At 47.2% G+C, this 15774-nt stretch overlaps 1 protein-coding gene across 1 annotated transcript in view; it reads right to left on the reverse strand.

The window, feature by feature from the left end:
• Nucleotides 1-15774, reverse strand: part of LOC135496032 (uncharacterized) — a 30370-nt gene that overhangs the window by 2753 nt on the left and 11843 nt on the right. The window contains exons 9-31 of the mRNA XM_064785134.1: nt 15113-15605; nt 14582-14766; nt 14306-14440; nt 13939-14111; nt 13311-13774; nt 12668-12771; nt 12232-12441; nt 10391-11256; nt 10070-10223; nt 9748-9879; nt 9469-9549; nt 9160-9345; nt 7811-7964; nt 7163-7405; nt 6553-6747; nt 5413-5594; nt 4816-5017; nt 3733-3884; nt 2217-3414; nt 1753-2000; nt 1264-1457; nt 771-1045; nt 313-503 (exon numbers count right to left, since the gene is read on the reverse strand). Coding sequence (XP_064641204.1) covers nt 313-503; nt 771-1045; nt 1264-1457; nt 1753-2000; nt 2217-3414; nt 3733-3884; nt 4816-5017; nt 5413-5594; nt 6553-6747; nt 7163-7405; nt 7811-7964; nt 9160-9345; nt 9469-9549; nt 9748-9879; nt 10070-10223; nt 10391-11256; nt 12232-12441; nt 12668-12771; nt 13311-13774; nt 13939-14111; nt 14306-14440; nt 14582-14766; nt 15113-15605 — 6417 coding nt within the window. The remainder of the gene's footprint in view (nt 1-312; nt 504-770; nt 1046-1263; nt 1458-1752; nt 2001-2216; nt 3415-3732; nt 3885-4815; nt 5018-5412; nt 5595-6552; nt 6748-7162; nt 7406-7810; nt 7965-9159; nt 9346-9468; nt 9550-9747; nt 9880-10069; nt 10224-10390; nt 11257-12231; nt 12442-12667; nt 12772-13310; nt 13775-13938; nt 14112-14305; nt 14441-14581; nt 14767-15112; nt 15606-15774) is intronic.

Below are 15774 nucleotides of genomic sequence, written 5' to 3' on the forward strand. Positions count from 1 at the left end.
ACCAATGTGGAGAGACAACCTGCCACATTTAGAGTGACACGTCGAGCCCAGAACACTCATAGAACGTCAAGAGTGCTTCCCTTAACTCTCTATGTTCAGGCACGTTACACTCCATTGAGGACATCAGTGCCTGGCTCAACAAGTCAGAAGTTGTAACTATATTTTCAGAGGTTGTATCAGCTAATGCATGCCAGGCACTGCTCCGAAGAGAATTGGAACACACTGAACATACCCAGACTCTGTCATTTCAATTGTGAAGTCGAATGGCGGTGACGAAAATTCCAGGATTATAATCCAGATCTCTATACTCACAGTTCCTCCAGACTGGACACTCTGGCTCCGGGTGAACACTGCCCCCTCTTGGCAGTCGCCGGAACCAGGTTCACGACCACCTGGCTCTCTTGGTCCATCAGCGGTTGGAGGCCGAGCAAAGGGCGGGATCTCATCAGAATGTTTCGGAGGAGGCCACATGCTCATTAAGCCGCCACCAGTCTGTGAATCACCTGAAATATTCCAATAATCAATAAACAACTTGATACACATGCGTGTAGATACTCTTAACCAAACCTGGTTTCTCTCAGTTTCAGGGATTGCATGTAAAGGGGGATCCTTATATTCACAGGGCAGTCTTGTTCATTGACCTGTTGGGCAAGAAAAGGTATCGATACACGAACTTGATAATCAACTTCAAACAATGTCCTGCACAGGACCGAGTTGCCAAATGTTGCTGTAAGGAAAGCCAGCAAGACAGCCTCGCCATCAAGTGCTACCTGTTTTCCTGCCAGAGGGAGCTGGTGGTGGCCACTGAGACAGAAACGGTCCATCTATCTTCATCTTATTCTCCTTCCCCTCCTCGACCGCAGGCGTCACCTCAGGTTCCTGCGGCTTTACCTTGGGTACCGGAGGTAACCTCCTCTTGGGCTCCTCCACCTCCCATCGTTCCTCCATGTCAGGCAGTGCCTCCCAGTCCTTCATCTGGCAGATCATCTCTGACGTGGGAACGCCACGCTCCTTGATCATCTGGTTAATATCAGTCAGGAACGTCCTGAAACAAGAGGCACATCTCTTTCATGCTGCACAACTTCTCAAAGCTCTTTACATTCATTTCCAAGCCTGACTTAGAAACATTTCTAAAGAAACCAAGAAGCACACATTCTACTCGACTCTTGGTCATTTCATTCTGCTAAAACACCTTGCCATGTCTACAGTCACCTATCATACGTAATATCAAACTGATGAAGCAATTCGTTCTGCCAGGTTTACCTGATGCCATTCCTAATCATCTGGTCCTCGTCACTGAACACGCGGGCAATCTCCTTCTGAATCTCCAGGACGGCAGGGATGTGATCTTTATGGATGTAGAACGTGCTCCACTCATCCATCGCACATGCCTCACTCTGGATGTGGACAGCCGTGTTGCTGTGTTTCAGGGAGTAGACCACCTCAAGTTTACCAACCTACACAACATATGTGGAATGAGTTTATCATAGAGGGAATCAAACTTGGGCAACTACCTCAACCACTATTGCCACGGTTATCAAACCAGGTAAAGCTGAGAGTTGGCAGTAAGGAGCTCATGAAAAGGGGCTGCGTAGTGCAGTGGAAGGGTGTTGACTTTAAGATCAATCATGAGTTGGTATCCTGACTCCTTCACTCTGATGTTCCCCTCTCTGGTCAGGTTCAACTGAGCACTGCTCTTTGAAACCCAAGGGACACAAAACTGACAATATCGGTCAATGGTAAGACACTCACTGAAGCAAATCTCATGATCTTCAGCTTTGCAGCCACTTTCTCCCTCTGAAGTGTCTCATACCGATCTGAGTACATGTTGTAGAGGTAGAGCTGCAGCAGGGGCATAGTACGCCACATGAACTCCTGAAGGTCAGGGCACAAGTTGTACATCTCGGTCGTCAGCAGGGTGGAGATGCATGAACTCAACGTAGGGATGCGGCAAGCGTTGAGGAAAGATTGGATATAATCCAAGTTGTAGTCCGGAGCAACTGTAAGGAGAGAATCAATAGATGAAATAAACCAAGTCAGAAACATCTTGAGAGGGGTTGCTTGATTTCCTGTAATCACAGGTAACCATAAAGACATGAGTGGTTTATCAGTACCAGATACCGCGTATCCTGGCATCATCAGAACACGGCCTCACTTGAGTAAAGTGTGCTGCAACCCAACATAACAGACGAACGCCAAACAAAACAAGTGCATACCTTTCTTGCCCTTCTTCCTTCTCTTCGACCCCTCTGTCATCTCGAGTTCCAAGAAGTGTGCACCAGGCTTCCCACTAAACCACTTGAACAACTGGTCCTTATCCACAAGCATTGGTTTCTCCTCGATGCTGGCCCACGACTTTGCCTTGGTCGGGAAAACCTTATCCTTACCGATGAGACGCCGTAACTCGCTGCCCATACACTCGGCCACGTGTTCAGCTACAACACTCAGTTCTCTGCCAAGAATTTCAAAGATGCTCAGGACATCGGAAAGTACTGCAGATGAATCTGGGTAATAACTAGCAACGAATGTAAGAAGTCCTACATATTCCTTCCACAGCGGAGCTAAACGCACTGCACCAAACTCAGGGCTGCAGAAGAGGGACTGAAACTGTCCTTGGTAGATATGACATAGTGTTTGTGGGCACTGGATATCACAATGACAATCACGCAGCTCATTCCTAAATTTTGTGAATAATCCTTTAGGGTCTTCCCAGCATACCTCCTGTCTATACGAGAACTCGCCCTCGCAAGGCACATGGCCAGAGCCTGACATCTTTGGCACGAAAATGATGGGGTAATTCTCAAACAACTCCTTGATCCGTTGCATCGAGAGGTTGCGTCGAAGGTACTCATAGATGTTCAAAACATGGTCCATCAAGGTTATGAAAGTCTCTGGTTTCGATTGGTCTTCACCTCGCTGACACCAGCCAATCAAGAAGTCCAATATTTCATCAGTGGACAGACTGGAATGCAACTGCAAGAAAGATCCAAATGAACTCTTTGCTGACGACGTAACATTCAAGTATGGAACGTGATTGTCCAATAGGTCTTCAATTTTCTTCAACCTCAGGTAAACCTCGTTCCCTTTCATCAGAACTTGCTCACTCACGCAGTCGGAATACTTGATGACAGTCACCGGCACCCAAGCAGTTTGCTTCAGTGACAAACTGAATGAAGTCTCAACATCAACCGGCCGCAAACTTCCTGGTGAGCTCAACTGTGTCTTAGTAAACCTTTCAAATTCTTTGTCGAAGAGTGCATCCAAGATCTGATAGAGTGTCTTCATCTCGATGTATTTCTGTTGAGCAGTCGATGTCAGCAGAGCAGTTAATTCATCGCAGACGTAATCCTCGATGGTGAATGGACCTGTCTGGTCAGGAAGAAGACTCGCATACCCGCTCCATGGTGATTCTCTCTGAAATAGAGAAGCATTAGTGCTGTCAACATGCTGCACAGTTCACATGAAGCAACCAAATCAGCCCGCAGTTCCTCAATGCAACTGGCCTTCGGTTCAGACAGGAAGACCGTTTTCCAGCCACCAGAAGTGAGTGGATTCGATGGTTGTTAGGTTGGTCCCAGGTGTCACCACCTCATTCTCTAATAGAGGGACGACTCTCACTCAGACAGGTACATTGCTAATTGTCCGATTTTCATGATGTTTTTGTACAACTCCTGTTGTCCTTGATGAAGCTCAGCTCTCGACTTAATACAAGACAAAGTGTCTTTTACTTACCAGTTCCTCCAATGTCAGGGTGACTGTCCTTGGTTTGATCGCCAAAAAGTCGAGTACACCAATCTTTATGAAGAAGTCCCGCCACTGGCTGATGTCTTGATGCGTTGGGTCTGCTGGCATGTACGCAGCAGAAAGTAGCACCCACTTACAGCCTGGAGAGAGAGAGGTTTTAAATTGTAATACTCAACGTAACTCACCGACATAATGAACCCATCATCATGGGTTTGTTAACATAGAAGGTACATAGAGCTTGGGACGTGATTGGACAAGGCACTTGACTGCAACTGCCACATCCTTTGAATGAAACGAATAACCTCGAGTCACAGTAACTATCACTCTGGTGCCTACGTGTACATGTATGCCAGGGAGATGTTTACTTGCAACAGTAACTGTCATTCTGGTGCCTACGTGTACATGTATGCCAGGGAGATGTTTACTTGCAACAGTAACTGTCATTCTGGTGCCTACGTGTACATGTATGCCAGGGAGATGTTTACTTGCAACAGTAACTGTCATTCTGGTGCCTACGTGTACATGTATGCCAGGGAGATGTTTACTTGCAACAGTAACTGTCATTCTGGTGCCTACGTGTACATGTATGCCAGGGAGATGTTTACTTGCAACAGTAACTGTCATTCTGGTGCCTACGTGTACATGTATGCCAGGGAGATGTTTACTTGCAACAGTAACTGTCATTCTGGTGCCTACGTGTACATGTATGCCAGGGAGATGTTTACTTGCAACAGTAACTGTCATTCTGGTGCCTACGTGTACATGTATGCCAGGGAGATGTTTACTTGCAACAGTAACTGTCATTCTGGTGCCTACGTGTACATGTATGCCGGGGAGATGTTTACTTGCAACAGTAACTGTCATTCTGGTGCCTACGTGTACATGTATGCCAGGGAGATGTTTACTGGCAACAGTAACTGTCATTCTGGTGCCTACGTGTACCTGTATGCCAGGGAGACTCCTCCGTGGTTGCAGACAGAGTCACATGACCATTAACCCCCTCTCCCACTTCACTCTCATAGCATGCAACCAAGGCGTAGCAAGTGCGGGTGAATTAAAAAGAAAAATTACCAGGCAGCATATTCTGTAGATCTATGCGATTCTGGTAGGCAGGTGTGAAATGGACTGGTTCAGTTGCAGGGTTTTTCATGCCTTGATTTGTGTCCACCTGTATGACACTGCGTAGCTCCTCCATGCTCAGGATCGACCGATCTCGCATCACATGATGCTTGATGTAAACAACGTATGCACACAGAAGTTCGCGTGACTTGTGCTGGAAAATAAACAACAGCATGGAATAGGACTGTAAAATAAGACAAGTTGACCCTGGAAATGTTAAGCTCAACATGCTTAACTACACAGCACACAACAACAGAACCTGATCTCATTCGATGTGTCCAGGGCATCAATGCCACTAGGCACATTACAAAACCTCCAAACAAAAGGAAAATAACATGTTTGTGTACTGGCTACATCAGGAATGAACTCAATGAACCTTTGATCACGGGGCCGACTCTCTTCTTCTACACAATGATGCAGAGAAACTGGCCATGGCAGTCTTCAGATACAGACTCAGCCATGGTTAAAAACCATGACTACAAGTGACAAATACTCTTCATGGCAACATAGATGTTTGTTCCATGAGTCCATAACTAGAGCAGTAACTACCTTGCACTCCTCTGACTTGAATGCGGGCATGATGTGATGTTGAATGACATCTTGCGCGTTGAGCTGGCGGACATCACACTGTTCTAATATCTTCTCGATCTGCGAGTTGGGGATGTGGTCAAGACACGTTAGCAGACGCGGGTCAAGGGTGTTGAGGTCTTGTTCAATGTGCCGCAGGGGATCTGAAAACAGAACGAGACACGTTAGCAGACGTGGGTCTAGGGTGTTGAGGTCTTGTTCAATGTGCCGCAGGGGATCTGAAAACAGAACGAGACACGTTAGCAGACGTGGGTCTAGGGTGTTGAGGTCTTGTTCAATGTGCCGCAGGGGATCTGAAAACAGAACGAGACACGTTAGCAGACGCGGGTCAAGGGTGTTGAGGTCTTGTTCAATGTGCCGCAGGGGATCTGAAAACAGAACGAGACACGTTAGCAGACGCGGGTCAAGGGTGTTGAGGTCTTGTTCAATGTACCGCAGGGGATCTGAAAACAGAACAAGACACGTTAGCAGACGCGGGTCTAGGGTGTTGAGGTCTTGTTCAATGTGCCCCAGGGGATCTGAAAACAGAACAAGACACGTTAGCAGACGCGGGTCAAGGGTGTTGAGGTCTTGTTCAATGTGCCGCAGGGGATCTGAAAACAGAACGAGACACGTTAGCAGACACGGGTCAAGGGTGTTGAGGTCTTGTTCAATGTGCCGCAGGGGATCTGAAAACAGAACGAGACACGTTAGCAGACGTGGGTCTAGGGTGTTGAGGTCTTGTTCAATGTGCCGCAGGGGATCTGAAAACAGAACGAGACACGTTAGCAGACGCGGGTCAAGGGTGTTGAGGTCTTGTTCAATGTGTCGCAGGGGATCTGAAAACAGAACGAGACACGTTAGCAGACGTGGGTCTAGGGTGTTGAGGTCTTGTTCAATGTACCGCAGGGGATCTGAAAACAGAACGAGTATTTCACAAGTGAAAAAACACTAGTGTTGAGAAGAAGGTGTACCAAACCCAGGACCACTCCATCAGGAATCCAGCGCGCTAAACTTCACCCAACCAAGCTCGAAGGCTATGTGGCCAGACAGCATTACTGACATGCACAGCCTGACCACTTCATCAAGAATAACGACACCAGCTTAGATCAGAACACCAACCTGTCATATTAGTCTTGGCCTTCTCCTTCTGCAGCGGGAAGAATACAGTGGATGCATCAAGTGTAACCAGCTGACCCTTCGACAGCGGAATCACGGCAAGGTTCTTCAACACCTTCAGTTCCTCCACATTTGTACTGTATTCATTCAGACTTCGATAGATGCACACCAACCATTTGGCTATCGAGGGAATCCTCACTGAAATATAGATCAGTGGGCATCAGAAGACATTGACCAATGAGCTCCAACAAACAGCCCTTTCCAAAGATGGCATTGCCGTTGACTTTAATGCAAAAGTGAAACCTACCATTCTGGGCAAATCCAGGGCGTACAATGTTGATGATGTAAACTTTGAAATATCCAGGGTTCCCAGCCCCTGCAGTCGGTCGAGTAATCTTTACTAAAAGTTTTGAAAGAGGATGTCTGCCCGAGTATTTCAAAGGCTCCCCTTGCCTCAGGGTTTTCCAGTGTCATATTCCTGGTCACATATCCTCATATTGAAGAGATGAAGCAATCCAGACCTATTGAAGACCCAGCTCCCAAATCAACATTTTGATAATCTGACACAGGAAGTAGTCTTTTAACAGATCAAAATCCACCCGACTGATCTTACCATCAACATCATCTTCCAGCCACTGCTTTGCCAATGACTTCCCAATCTCCAACAAATGCTGTGTCGATATCTGCTTGATACCCAAGCTCTGTAACAGTGGTGTGTTCCCGGCAGACATGACAGCGTTATGCAGGTAGAAGAGTCCCAGGTGTTGCTCTAACATCTCGGCCGAGATCACTTGCTGGATGAGAGGATCTTGACAGATCACCATCTGAGAAGGGAGTTTCCATTCCACATTACCATCTGAAAATGAAACATAAAGATTGATGATACAGTGGTTATTACAATTGGTGGCTGGCTGGTTGACCAAAGAGTAGTAACAACACTGTCTGATGCTCTGGCCCGCCAACCTCACGTTGAGAGTCTTGGTTATCATCAACACGATTCACAGTGTTGAGACTTCACCAGCAGGTTTGTTGAGCTATCACGAGCTACTTGTTGTGGCTAGCTGGTTGACACCAGAGCAGTAACAAGACTGTCTGACGCTCTGGCCCGCCAACCTCACGTTGTGAGTCTTGCCACTCGTATTGTTTTGGTGCTGGCTGAGGCAGGACTCGAGACTCAAGACTAGGACCACAGGGTCTGGAAGTTGAGGGTGAGCTAGAGAGAAATCTTGTCCCCCTTGAATTAGGATAAGTGTAAACCTACCCTCGTCAGGTTCCGTGGGCAAACATGGCTTCGACTTGAGCATCTGGTGAATGTTGCTGGCGACGGACTTGAAGAAATCCAGAGTCTCATTCTCCATGGGAACAAATTGGAGGTACGCATTGACTGCATCGAGGGCGTTTAGGTCTGGCTGCATCTGTAAGAATTACGCAGCAAAGTTGTGCACATCTTCCCAGTACATTACACAGAGCTAAAGACGTCACCAGTCCAATAACCAAATTGGCACCACCATGCAAAACACCACTCATGTGATACTCCTTGACGGTAGCCCCTCCAGGCCAGAGTCAATGCGGATGTATTGCAGAGTGAATGTCATCTTCAACATGCAATATTATGTTGCGACAGGAGAGATAAATTGCAAGTGTAGATGAACAACAGAAAGATTGATGTCATTGACGCAACATCGTTTGTAACCTCGTGTCAACCCATTTCCCAACGAGACGACCTATTGTCAGTCTCTCAGGGGCATGGCCGACAGTGTGGGCTGGAACCTCGTGCCAACCCATTTCCCAACGAGACGACCTATTGTCAGTCTCTCAGGGGCATGGCCGACAGTGTGGGCTGGAACCTCGTGCCAACCCATTTCCCAACGAGACGACCTATTGTCAGTCTCTCAGGGGCATGGCCGACAGTGTGGGCTGGAACCTCGTGCCAACCCATTTCCCAACGAGACGACCTATTGTCAGTCTCTCAGGGGCATGGCCGACAGTGTGGGCTGGAACCTCGTGCCAACCCATTTCCCAACGAGACGACCTATTGTCAGTCTCTCAGGGGCATGGCCGACAGTGTGGGCTGGAACCTCGTGCCAACCCATTTCCCAACGAGACGACCTATTGTCAGTCTCTCAGGGGCATGGCCGACAGTGTGGGCTGGAACCTCGTGCCAACCCATTTCCCAACGAGACGACCTATTGTCAGTCTCTCAGGGGCATGGCCGACAGTGTGGGCTGGAACCTCGTGCCAACCCATTTCCCAACGAGACGACCTATTGTCAGTCTCTCAGGGGCATGGCCGACAGTGTGGGCTGGAACCTCGTGCCAACCCATTTCCCAACGAGACGACCTATTGTCAGTCTCTCAGGGGCATGGCCGACAGTGTGGGCTGGAACCTCGTGCCAACCCATTTCCCAACGAGACGACCTATTGTCAGTCTCTCAGGGGCATGGCCGACAGTGTGGGCTGGAACCTCGTGCCAACCCATTTCCCAACGAGACGACCTATTGTCAGTCTCTCAGGGGCATGGCCGACAGTGTGGGCTGGATATCATGCCTTAATTCATCAGTTTGGGGTCTGAACTCTTCCTTGTTTCGAGTTCAGAGGTAACAATGTGTACCTTGAAAGTGTCCAGAGATTCAATAAACAGCTGTGGTATCGCATCAAGTAAACCTTGGTTCCAGGAACTATCGCTGTCAACATCTTCCCGAGAAGACGGCACCTCGAAATCACCTTGGACGATAAATTTAAATCCATAACTCCTCAATGGCAGGAAGGCAAACACCGGCTGCTGGGATGGACGGTACTGGAAAAGTCAACGTTTGTCATATGTAAACACAGCGAAACAGGCAAGAGAATTGTCTTCAAAAGAAGCATACGACATCTAGATGACATCATGTCGTTTCCTCAACTTTTGCAAACTAAATACCTTGTATGAGCCTTTGTCTTTGCCTTGAAGGGGGAACGCCAGTGCAATCTCCGTCGATTCTATGTCCGTCCCTGATTTGCCCTGAAATGACAATCATGTAGAGTGTTGTAGAAAGATTTCTAGCAACAAAGATGAACAGTGAACTAATCCTCAACAATATACTAACCCTCAGCCCCACCTTAACCTAGAATTATCAGCCAGGTCCGCAGGGGGTTTGAATATTTGGGAACAATTTCCTGCAAACTCCACTACGTGGTCAGTTGGCAGCAGCAGGCTTACCTTTGGTGAGATCTTACTGGCATCCAGCAGCTTCTTGGTGACGAGCCATTTATCAGTGCCAGTGTTGTGTTTAATCTCAATGATGTTCTCACCAATGTCTCGCCGCGCCATCTTCGATGTCACATCATCCACCTGAAGAGATCCAAAGGGAAGAAATGCAGGCTGAGACCCAATGTGATCTTCTGCAGGAAAACAGTGAAAACACGCGTGTATTTAGGAAGGGGGGTCATAGGGGCAATTTCTGATGACATTTGTTTTGGTGTGGCGCGAGTTGGGGAATGGTCATCAACTGTCCAGCTGACAAGTATCATGGATTACCCACCTTGTTCTCAATGACAATACTGCGTAGTCGATGAAGGAAGAGCAGGAGTGAAGGTTTGACGTCATGGAACCTGTTGGCCAACGTCCGCGTCTGCTGGTGACCTTTGGACATGTCCAGCTCCTCTTTCAACTTCAGTATGATCTTGGTAGTCCATCTAAAATGTCAATCATAATATACCGAACATTCACCACTGAGACAGAGTCACTATTTCATGGTAGTACAACTCAGGGATGATAACAAAAGACTCGTTCCGGCAACCATACCTTGTGCATTATCTCCTATACAATATGTTTGTGAAAGTCACGCGTTTACAGTGCCTACCTGTTTGTTGTTTCTGGTGTGTGGTCCTCGATCCAGTGAGGTAGGATATATCCCATAGGGCCAGACTCAACATTGAAGCTGATATGGTAACCACTTGAATGCACCTCTGGTTTATCTGTCACTCGGAACACTGATTTGAACCCAATGCCTTTCTGTCCAATGTAACCAAACTTGTGCTTGCCTTTTGTGCTTCGGCCAACATCACACAAGGCACGGATGTTCTTCTCTTCAAAGCCACACTCGTTATTCAAAACAGTGACGCAGTCAGTCTCCACAATGAAGCGAATAGCTGGCCCAGATGACCGTTTTGATCGAGCAGGGTCAGGTGGTGGGTATGTGTTATCATCAGCATTCTGTACAAGTTCCAGCACAAAGTGTGTGTCCTTACTGTAGAGGTCTCGGGAGAGCCTGTCTAAGCTACGACCCAATCGTTCCTGTTGAACCTTCATCAGTTTCTCCGCATCTTCATTAAGCATGATGCCAATACCAAACTCCTCCTTCCGGATCTGATCCACCACCTTCTTACATTCGCGCTCTTTATGTGTCAAGTTGGCATCCTCTGGTGCAACTTCTTCTCTCTCTTCTCCTACAGATGTCGTCTCTTCATCACCACCTTTCTCTTCTGTCACGATATCTGCTTCACCAGATGTTGTCTCCATGGTGTCCATGGTAACAGGCTCATCCTGGGCCGTCACTTCCTCCTCAGTCACCTCTTTCATCTCTGGTTCTGGCTCAAGGTCGCTGAGAAAGTGAACCGAGTCTGAGTCAGACCAGGGGTCGGCTGCTTCATCTTCATCAAGGTCACTCTCAGGCTCCTCATCTTCAGATTCAACAGGAGTGCCATCGTCAAGAAGGTCGGAGAAACTCTGCATGAAAAAATACAGTGATAATAAGAGTTAAGCCCTTGAGGATGAGGTAGCTCATAAATATTAGGAGACGTAAACAGAACTGACCCAGTTTCAAGTTTGAATCAAATATAGGATTAGGTATCGTCCAATGCTTGTAGATGATTCCCAGGAAGAAATCGCTGAACAATGTTTGGAATGACGTAGCGTCAAAGAGAGAGGTGGTTGCCAGGTGTGCCAACTCCATGACATTAGACAGGGGCATGTCCTCATAAGCAACCGAGGTCACATATATGTGGTGACGAAACATGGCGGTCGTCCTGGGAATCATCTATTGTCTGTTACTAAGCAGCTAGTTTACATATGACACAACCAGGCCACAACAACCTGCCACCACCACATCAAGACTAGGGTATGAAGAGTCAGACTAGGGTATGAAGAGTCAGACTAGGGTATGAAGAGTCAGACTAGGGTATGAAGAGTCAGACTAGGGTATGAAGAGTCAGACTAGGGTATGAAGAGTCAGACTAGGGTATGAAGAGTCAGACTGGGGTATGAAGAGTCAGACTGGGGTATGAAGAGTCAGACTGGGGTATGAAGAGTCAGACTGGGGTATGAAGAGTCAGACTAGGGTATGAAGAGTCAGACTGGGGTATGAAGAGTCAGACTGGGGTATGAAGAGTCAGACTAGGGTATGAAGAGTCAGACTGGGGTATGAAGAGTCAGACTAGGGTATGAAGAGTCAGACTAGGGTATGAAGAGTCAGACTGGGGTATGAAGAGTCAGACTGGGGTATGAAGAGTCAGACTAGGGTATGAAGAGTCAGACTGGGGTATGAAGAGTCAGACTGGGGTATGAAGAGTCAGACTAGGGTATGAAGAGTCAGACTGGGGTATGAAGAGTCAGACTAGGGTATGAAGAGTCAGACTAGGGTATGAAGAGTCAGACTGGGGTATGAAGAGTCAGACTAGGGTATGAAGAGGCAAGAATGCTAACCTCCTTTTTCTTTCTCTCCGTGCGAGCAGGTATGATGGATTGGTGAGCTCTGTTGAGACGATCTTGATAACACTGTGACCACGTATCGATACCCAGTAGCATACCCAGGAGATAGATCCGGCTTGTTTGATCCAAGGATGGACAACTCTCCAAGATCAGCTTCTTCGATGTCGTACCTCCTAAAACATGACTCACGGGTTCCAAGAAAATCTGAAAAGGATTTTGTCTCTGATGATTTTGAATTGTTTATGTGCAGTTGAACCCAGGTTGGCGAGACCACCCTGGAAAACTTAATCAGGCATTTGTCCCCGCATTTTCAACTTCGCTAACACGACCACCCCGATGAAAGCTCTAATATTCACACTTTTTAAGCTCGTATTTGACAGTAGATTTGGAGAAAATCATCAAAATAATCCAACCAATTGATTGAGCTCACCTGGTTGGCCACAGCTTCACACATCCTGATCGGCAGATGACACAAACATTCTCGGACAAAGTGGACGACTTTAGGGATAGACGTCCTGTTGTATCCACCGTCACCTGTAAGGAGATCATGAACACTCACTAGAACACGACAAACCAACAAATCATCAATAACAAACTAACGTCTCCTTCGGCTGATACATCTAGTTGGCTCCTGGGCCATGTTTGGACTTAGGTGGCTACTTGTCACATGGGTTCTACCATGTCTGACGCCATGGAATGGGGGACCCTCCACTGCTATTACTTCATATTAACTGTAAACAGAAATGCATGCGTACTTAAATCTGTTTGTGACATAGTTCTTCCAAAGTTCTAATCGATGGAGAATGAGGGTGATTTCTCAGTCTCTGAAGCAGTCACCTCTGCAGGTGTCTACTCACCGTTAACCGTGGCACCCTCACTGTTCATGGTAAACAGTGCAGGTGTCTACTCACCATTGACCGTGGCGCCCTCACTGTTCATGGTAAACAGTGCAGGTGTCTACTCACCGTTGCCTGTGGCGCCCTCACTGTTCATGGTAAACAGTGCAGGTGTCTACTCACCGTTGCCTGTGGCGCCCTCACTGTTCATGGTAAACAGTGCAGGTGTCTACTCACCATTGACCGTGGCGCCCTCACTGTTCATGGTAAACAGTGCCGACTGCATGTGGTTAGCCAACAGCTCCATCGACATGCTCTTCACGCCTTTATTAGCTACAACTAGTGACACCAAGTGGCCACATGAGGAACTAACATCGCCAGCCATGGCATTTTGGCAGAACAGATCAATGCTTGTTTGGGCTGTGATCTTCAACAGGACACCCGGTTCTGTTTCCAACGCCTGGATCGTGGTAGAATACGTTAGGCCTGATGATGTCCGATGGGTTTTTATGCCGCCATGTTTCTGTACGAAAGTCTTCAGCGGACCGAACTGCGGCTGAAACACTAATGACCACTGCGACCAGGTTTCTAGATTCTCCAGCAGAGGGCAGGCCTCGAGGTGGAGGAGGGCGGCCTCTTCAGTCTGTGATCCAAGGATGCCAGCGTGCTTCTCGGCTGAAGGAACAGACTGCTCTGAATACCTGAAATTAAATGGAGAATGCGCAGAACACAGTTATTTGACATTACATGTTGTATACACAAGACAACTTTTAGCTGTGATAGACTTTCTCTTTTGCCTTTCTCCCTTGGCAGGAAAAAGCCCCCTCCAAAAAAAGTCAGATGAAGGACTTATAAACCAGCTTACCTTGACCCAAGACAGATGGCACTCTCATAGACGACATTGTGATCCCGACTGTGGCCATGTTTCTGCCTCTTCACTACGCCCTGAATGCGGGAAACAGGGCCATGTCCAGCGCCCTGGACTTGACTGACTTTGTAATGGCTACACACAGCTGCCTCCAGGTGGCAGGTGGCTTCCTACAAAAAGCAACAATACAATCATAAACCGGACACAACACATCATGAACTCAATGTCGACCAATCTTGATCACGATTTTTTGACACTTCCAATCACAAATTTGACCCAATATTTTTAAAGCACAGAATCTCATGGCACAGCACTCTATTTAGTGCTTCAGAACCAGGTGGATATACGAGACTAGTTGCCTCACCATTGACTCATCCTTGATGTCACACTGATGCACCATATCTACCAGATCTCCCTGCGATGGACGATACAGTGAGTTCTTCCCATCAGAGGTGGCGCCACCAGCTGTCAGGTTGTTACCACCGAGTTCTTCAAATATCTTAAAACAAGAAGCAAAGTATTAGAAGAAACCAACCATTTCACGATGGTCTGTTAATGTGAAAAATGCAAATAAATGGCATGCATGCATTACTGTTTACAGTTGAGAAGAAGTAATAACAGTTTTCAGGATGGCATTTACCTTCTTGGCATGTGGCTGATGCAGCAGGAAAGCCAGGAAGCTGCCTTGGCCCATTGTGTTGAAGAACTGATGATTGAAGTGTTCACAGAGCTTCTTCTCAATGGCGGCCAGATACTCAAGAGTCAAGGTGCCACTCACACCGATGCAACGCTCGAGGTTGTAACGGAACTTAGAGAGCAGGTCATCTGTAAGTCAAATATCAACGTTTTATCAATATGTTTAAAATGTCAATGTTATCAGAAAAGAATATCACACCATGGATCAGATGCCATAGAGGAACGTGATTAGCTTGTGATGGAGCCCTCCTTGACTGAAGACAAGAGTCACGATCGAGGCAAACAGCCCGCACTGGCACCCAACCATAGTGGCATTCAATCCCACAACAGCTAACACAGAGAGACAGCAAGACCACCACAAATCTATATACCACCTCCAAGGCTAGAGGAAATAGCTGAAGGAATAACTTCCTCATACGGAAGTCAAACATCACACAAAAGCTCAAAAGATTTCCTGAAATTCATTCATACTCACCTAGCTTTGGAGGAGGGTTAACCGATATCTGGGAGCCTGATTCATCATCATCATCGTCACGGTGACCACCCTTTGGCGCTGGAAACATCTTCTCCATGAACGTCTGCAGCGATTCTTGAACCTCATGAGCACTCACGCAGACGGACAATTGGAATAGATGGTGGCCAAGACTGTCGCGCTTCACCTGCTTCACAAACTCCTGCGTCACCTGGTGTAATCGTTGCAAGGTGTGTCCCTTGACAGAAGCACCGTACTGTAGCATAAACTGTAACAAGACGTTGAATTTTCCAAAGACGTCTGCCATGACTTCTGCAGGGCCAAGTTCAAGGTAGAACTTTCTGATGACGAATCCGTCACCGTCAGAATTTTCAAGGAGGAATTTCGATTTGAAGTTACTGAATCCAGACTTGACCTCATTTTCTGTGAGATCCTTCATGTGAGTGATGCACTCGCGAACTGTCCGACCTTGGTCACGCTGAGCTTTCTTCAGCATCTGCAGAGAAAAGTTTTGCATTATACTTCATGTTCTAGCAATAACAGTGTTTGAATCCACTCAATCTTATCTACTAGTGTCAAATAAAAGGACATAGGTTCCATTGGGTCTAAAAAAACAGACCTTAGAAGTGCCAATGGTGAAAATGGTGTCACATCCACAGATTCTA

This window comes from Lineus longissimus, chromosome 11, assembly GCF_910592395.1.
Source record: "Lineus longissimus chromosome 11, tnLinLong1.2, whole genome shotgun sequence".
In the NCBI taxonomy this organism is placed as follows: Eukaryota; Metazoa; Nemertea; class Pilidiophora; order Heteronemertea; family Lineidae; genus Lineus; species Lineus longissimus.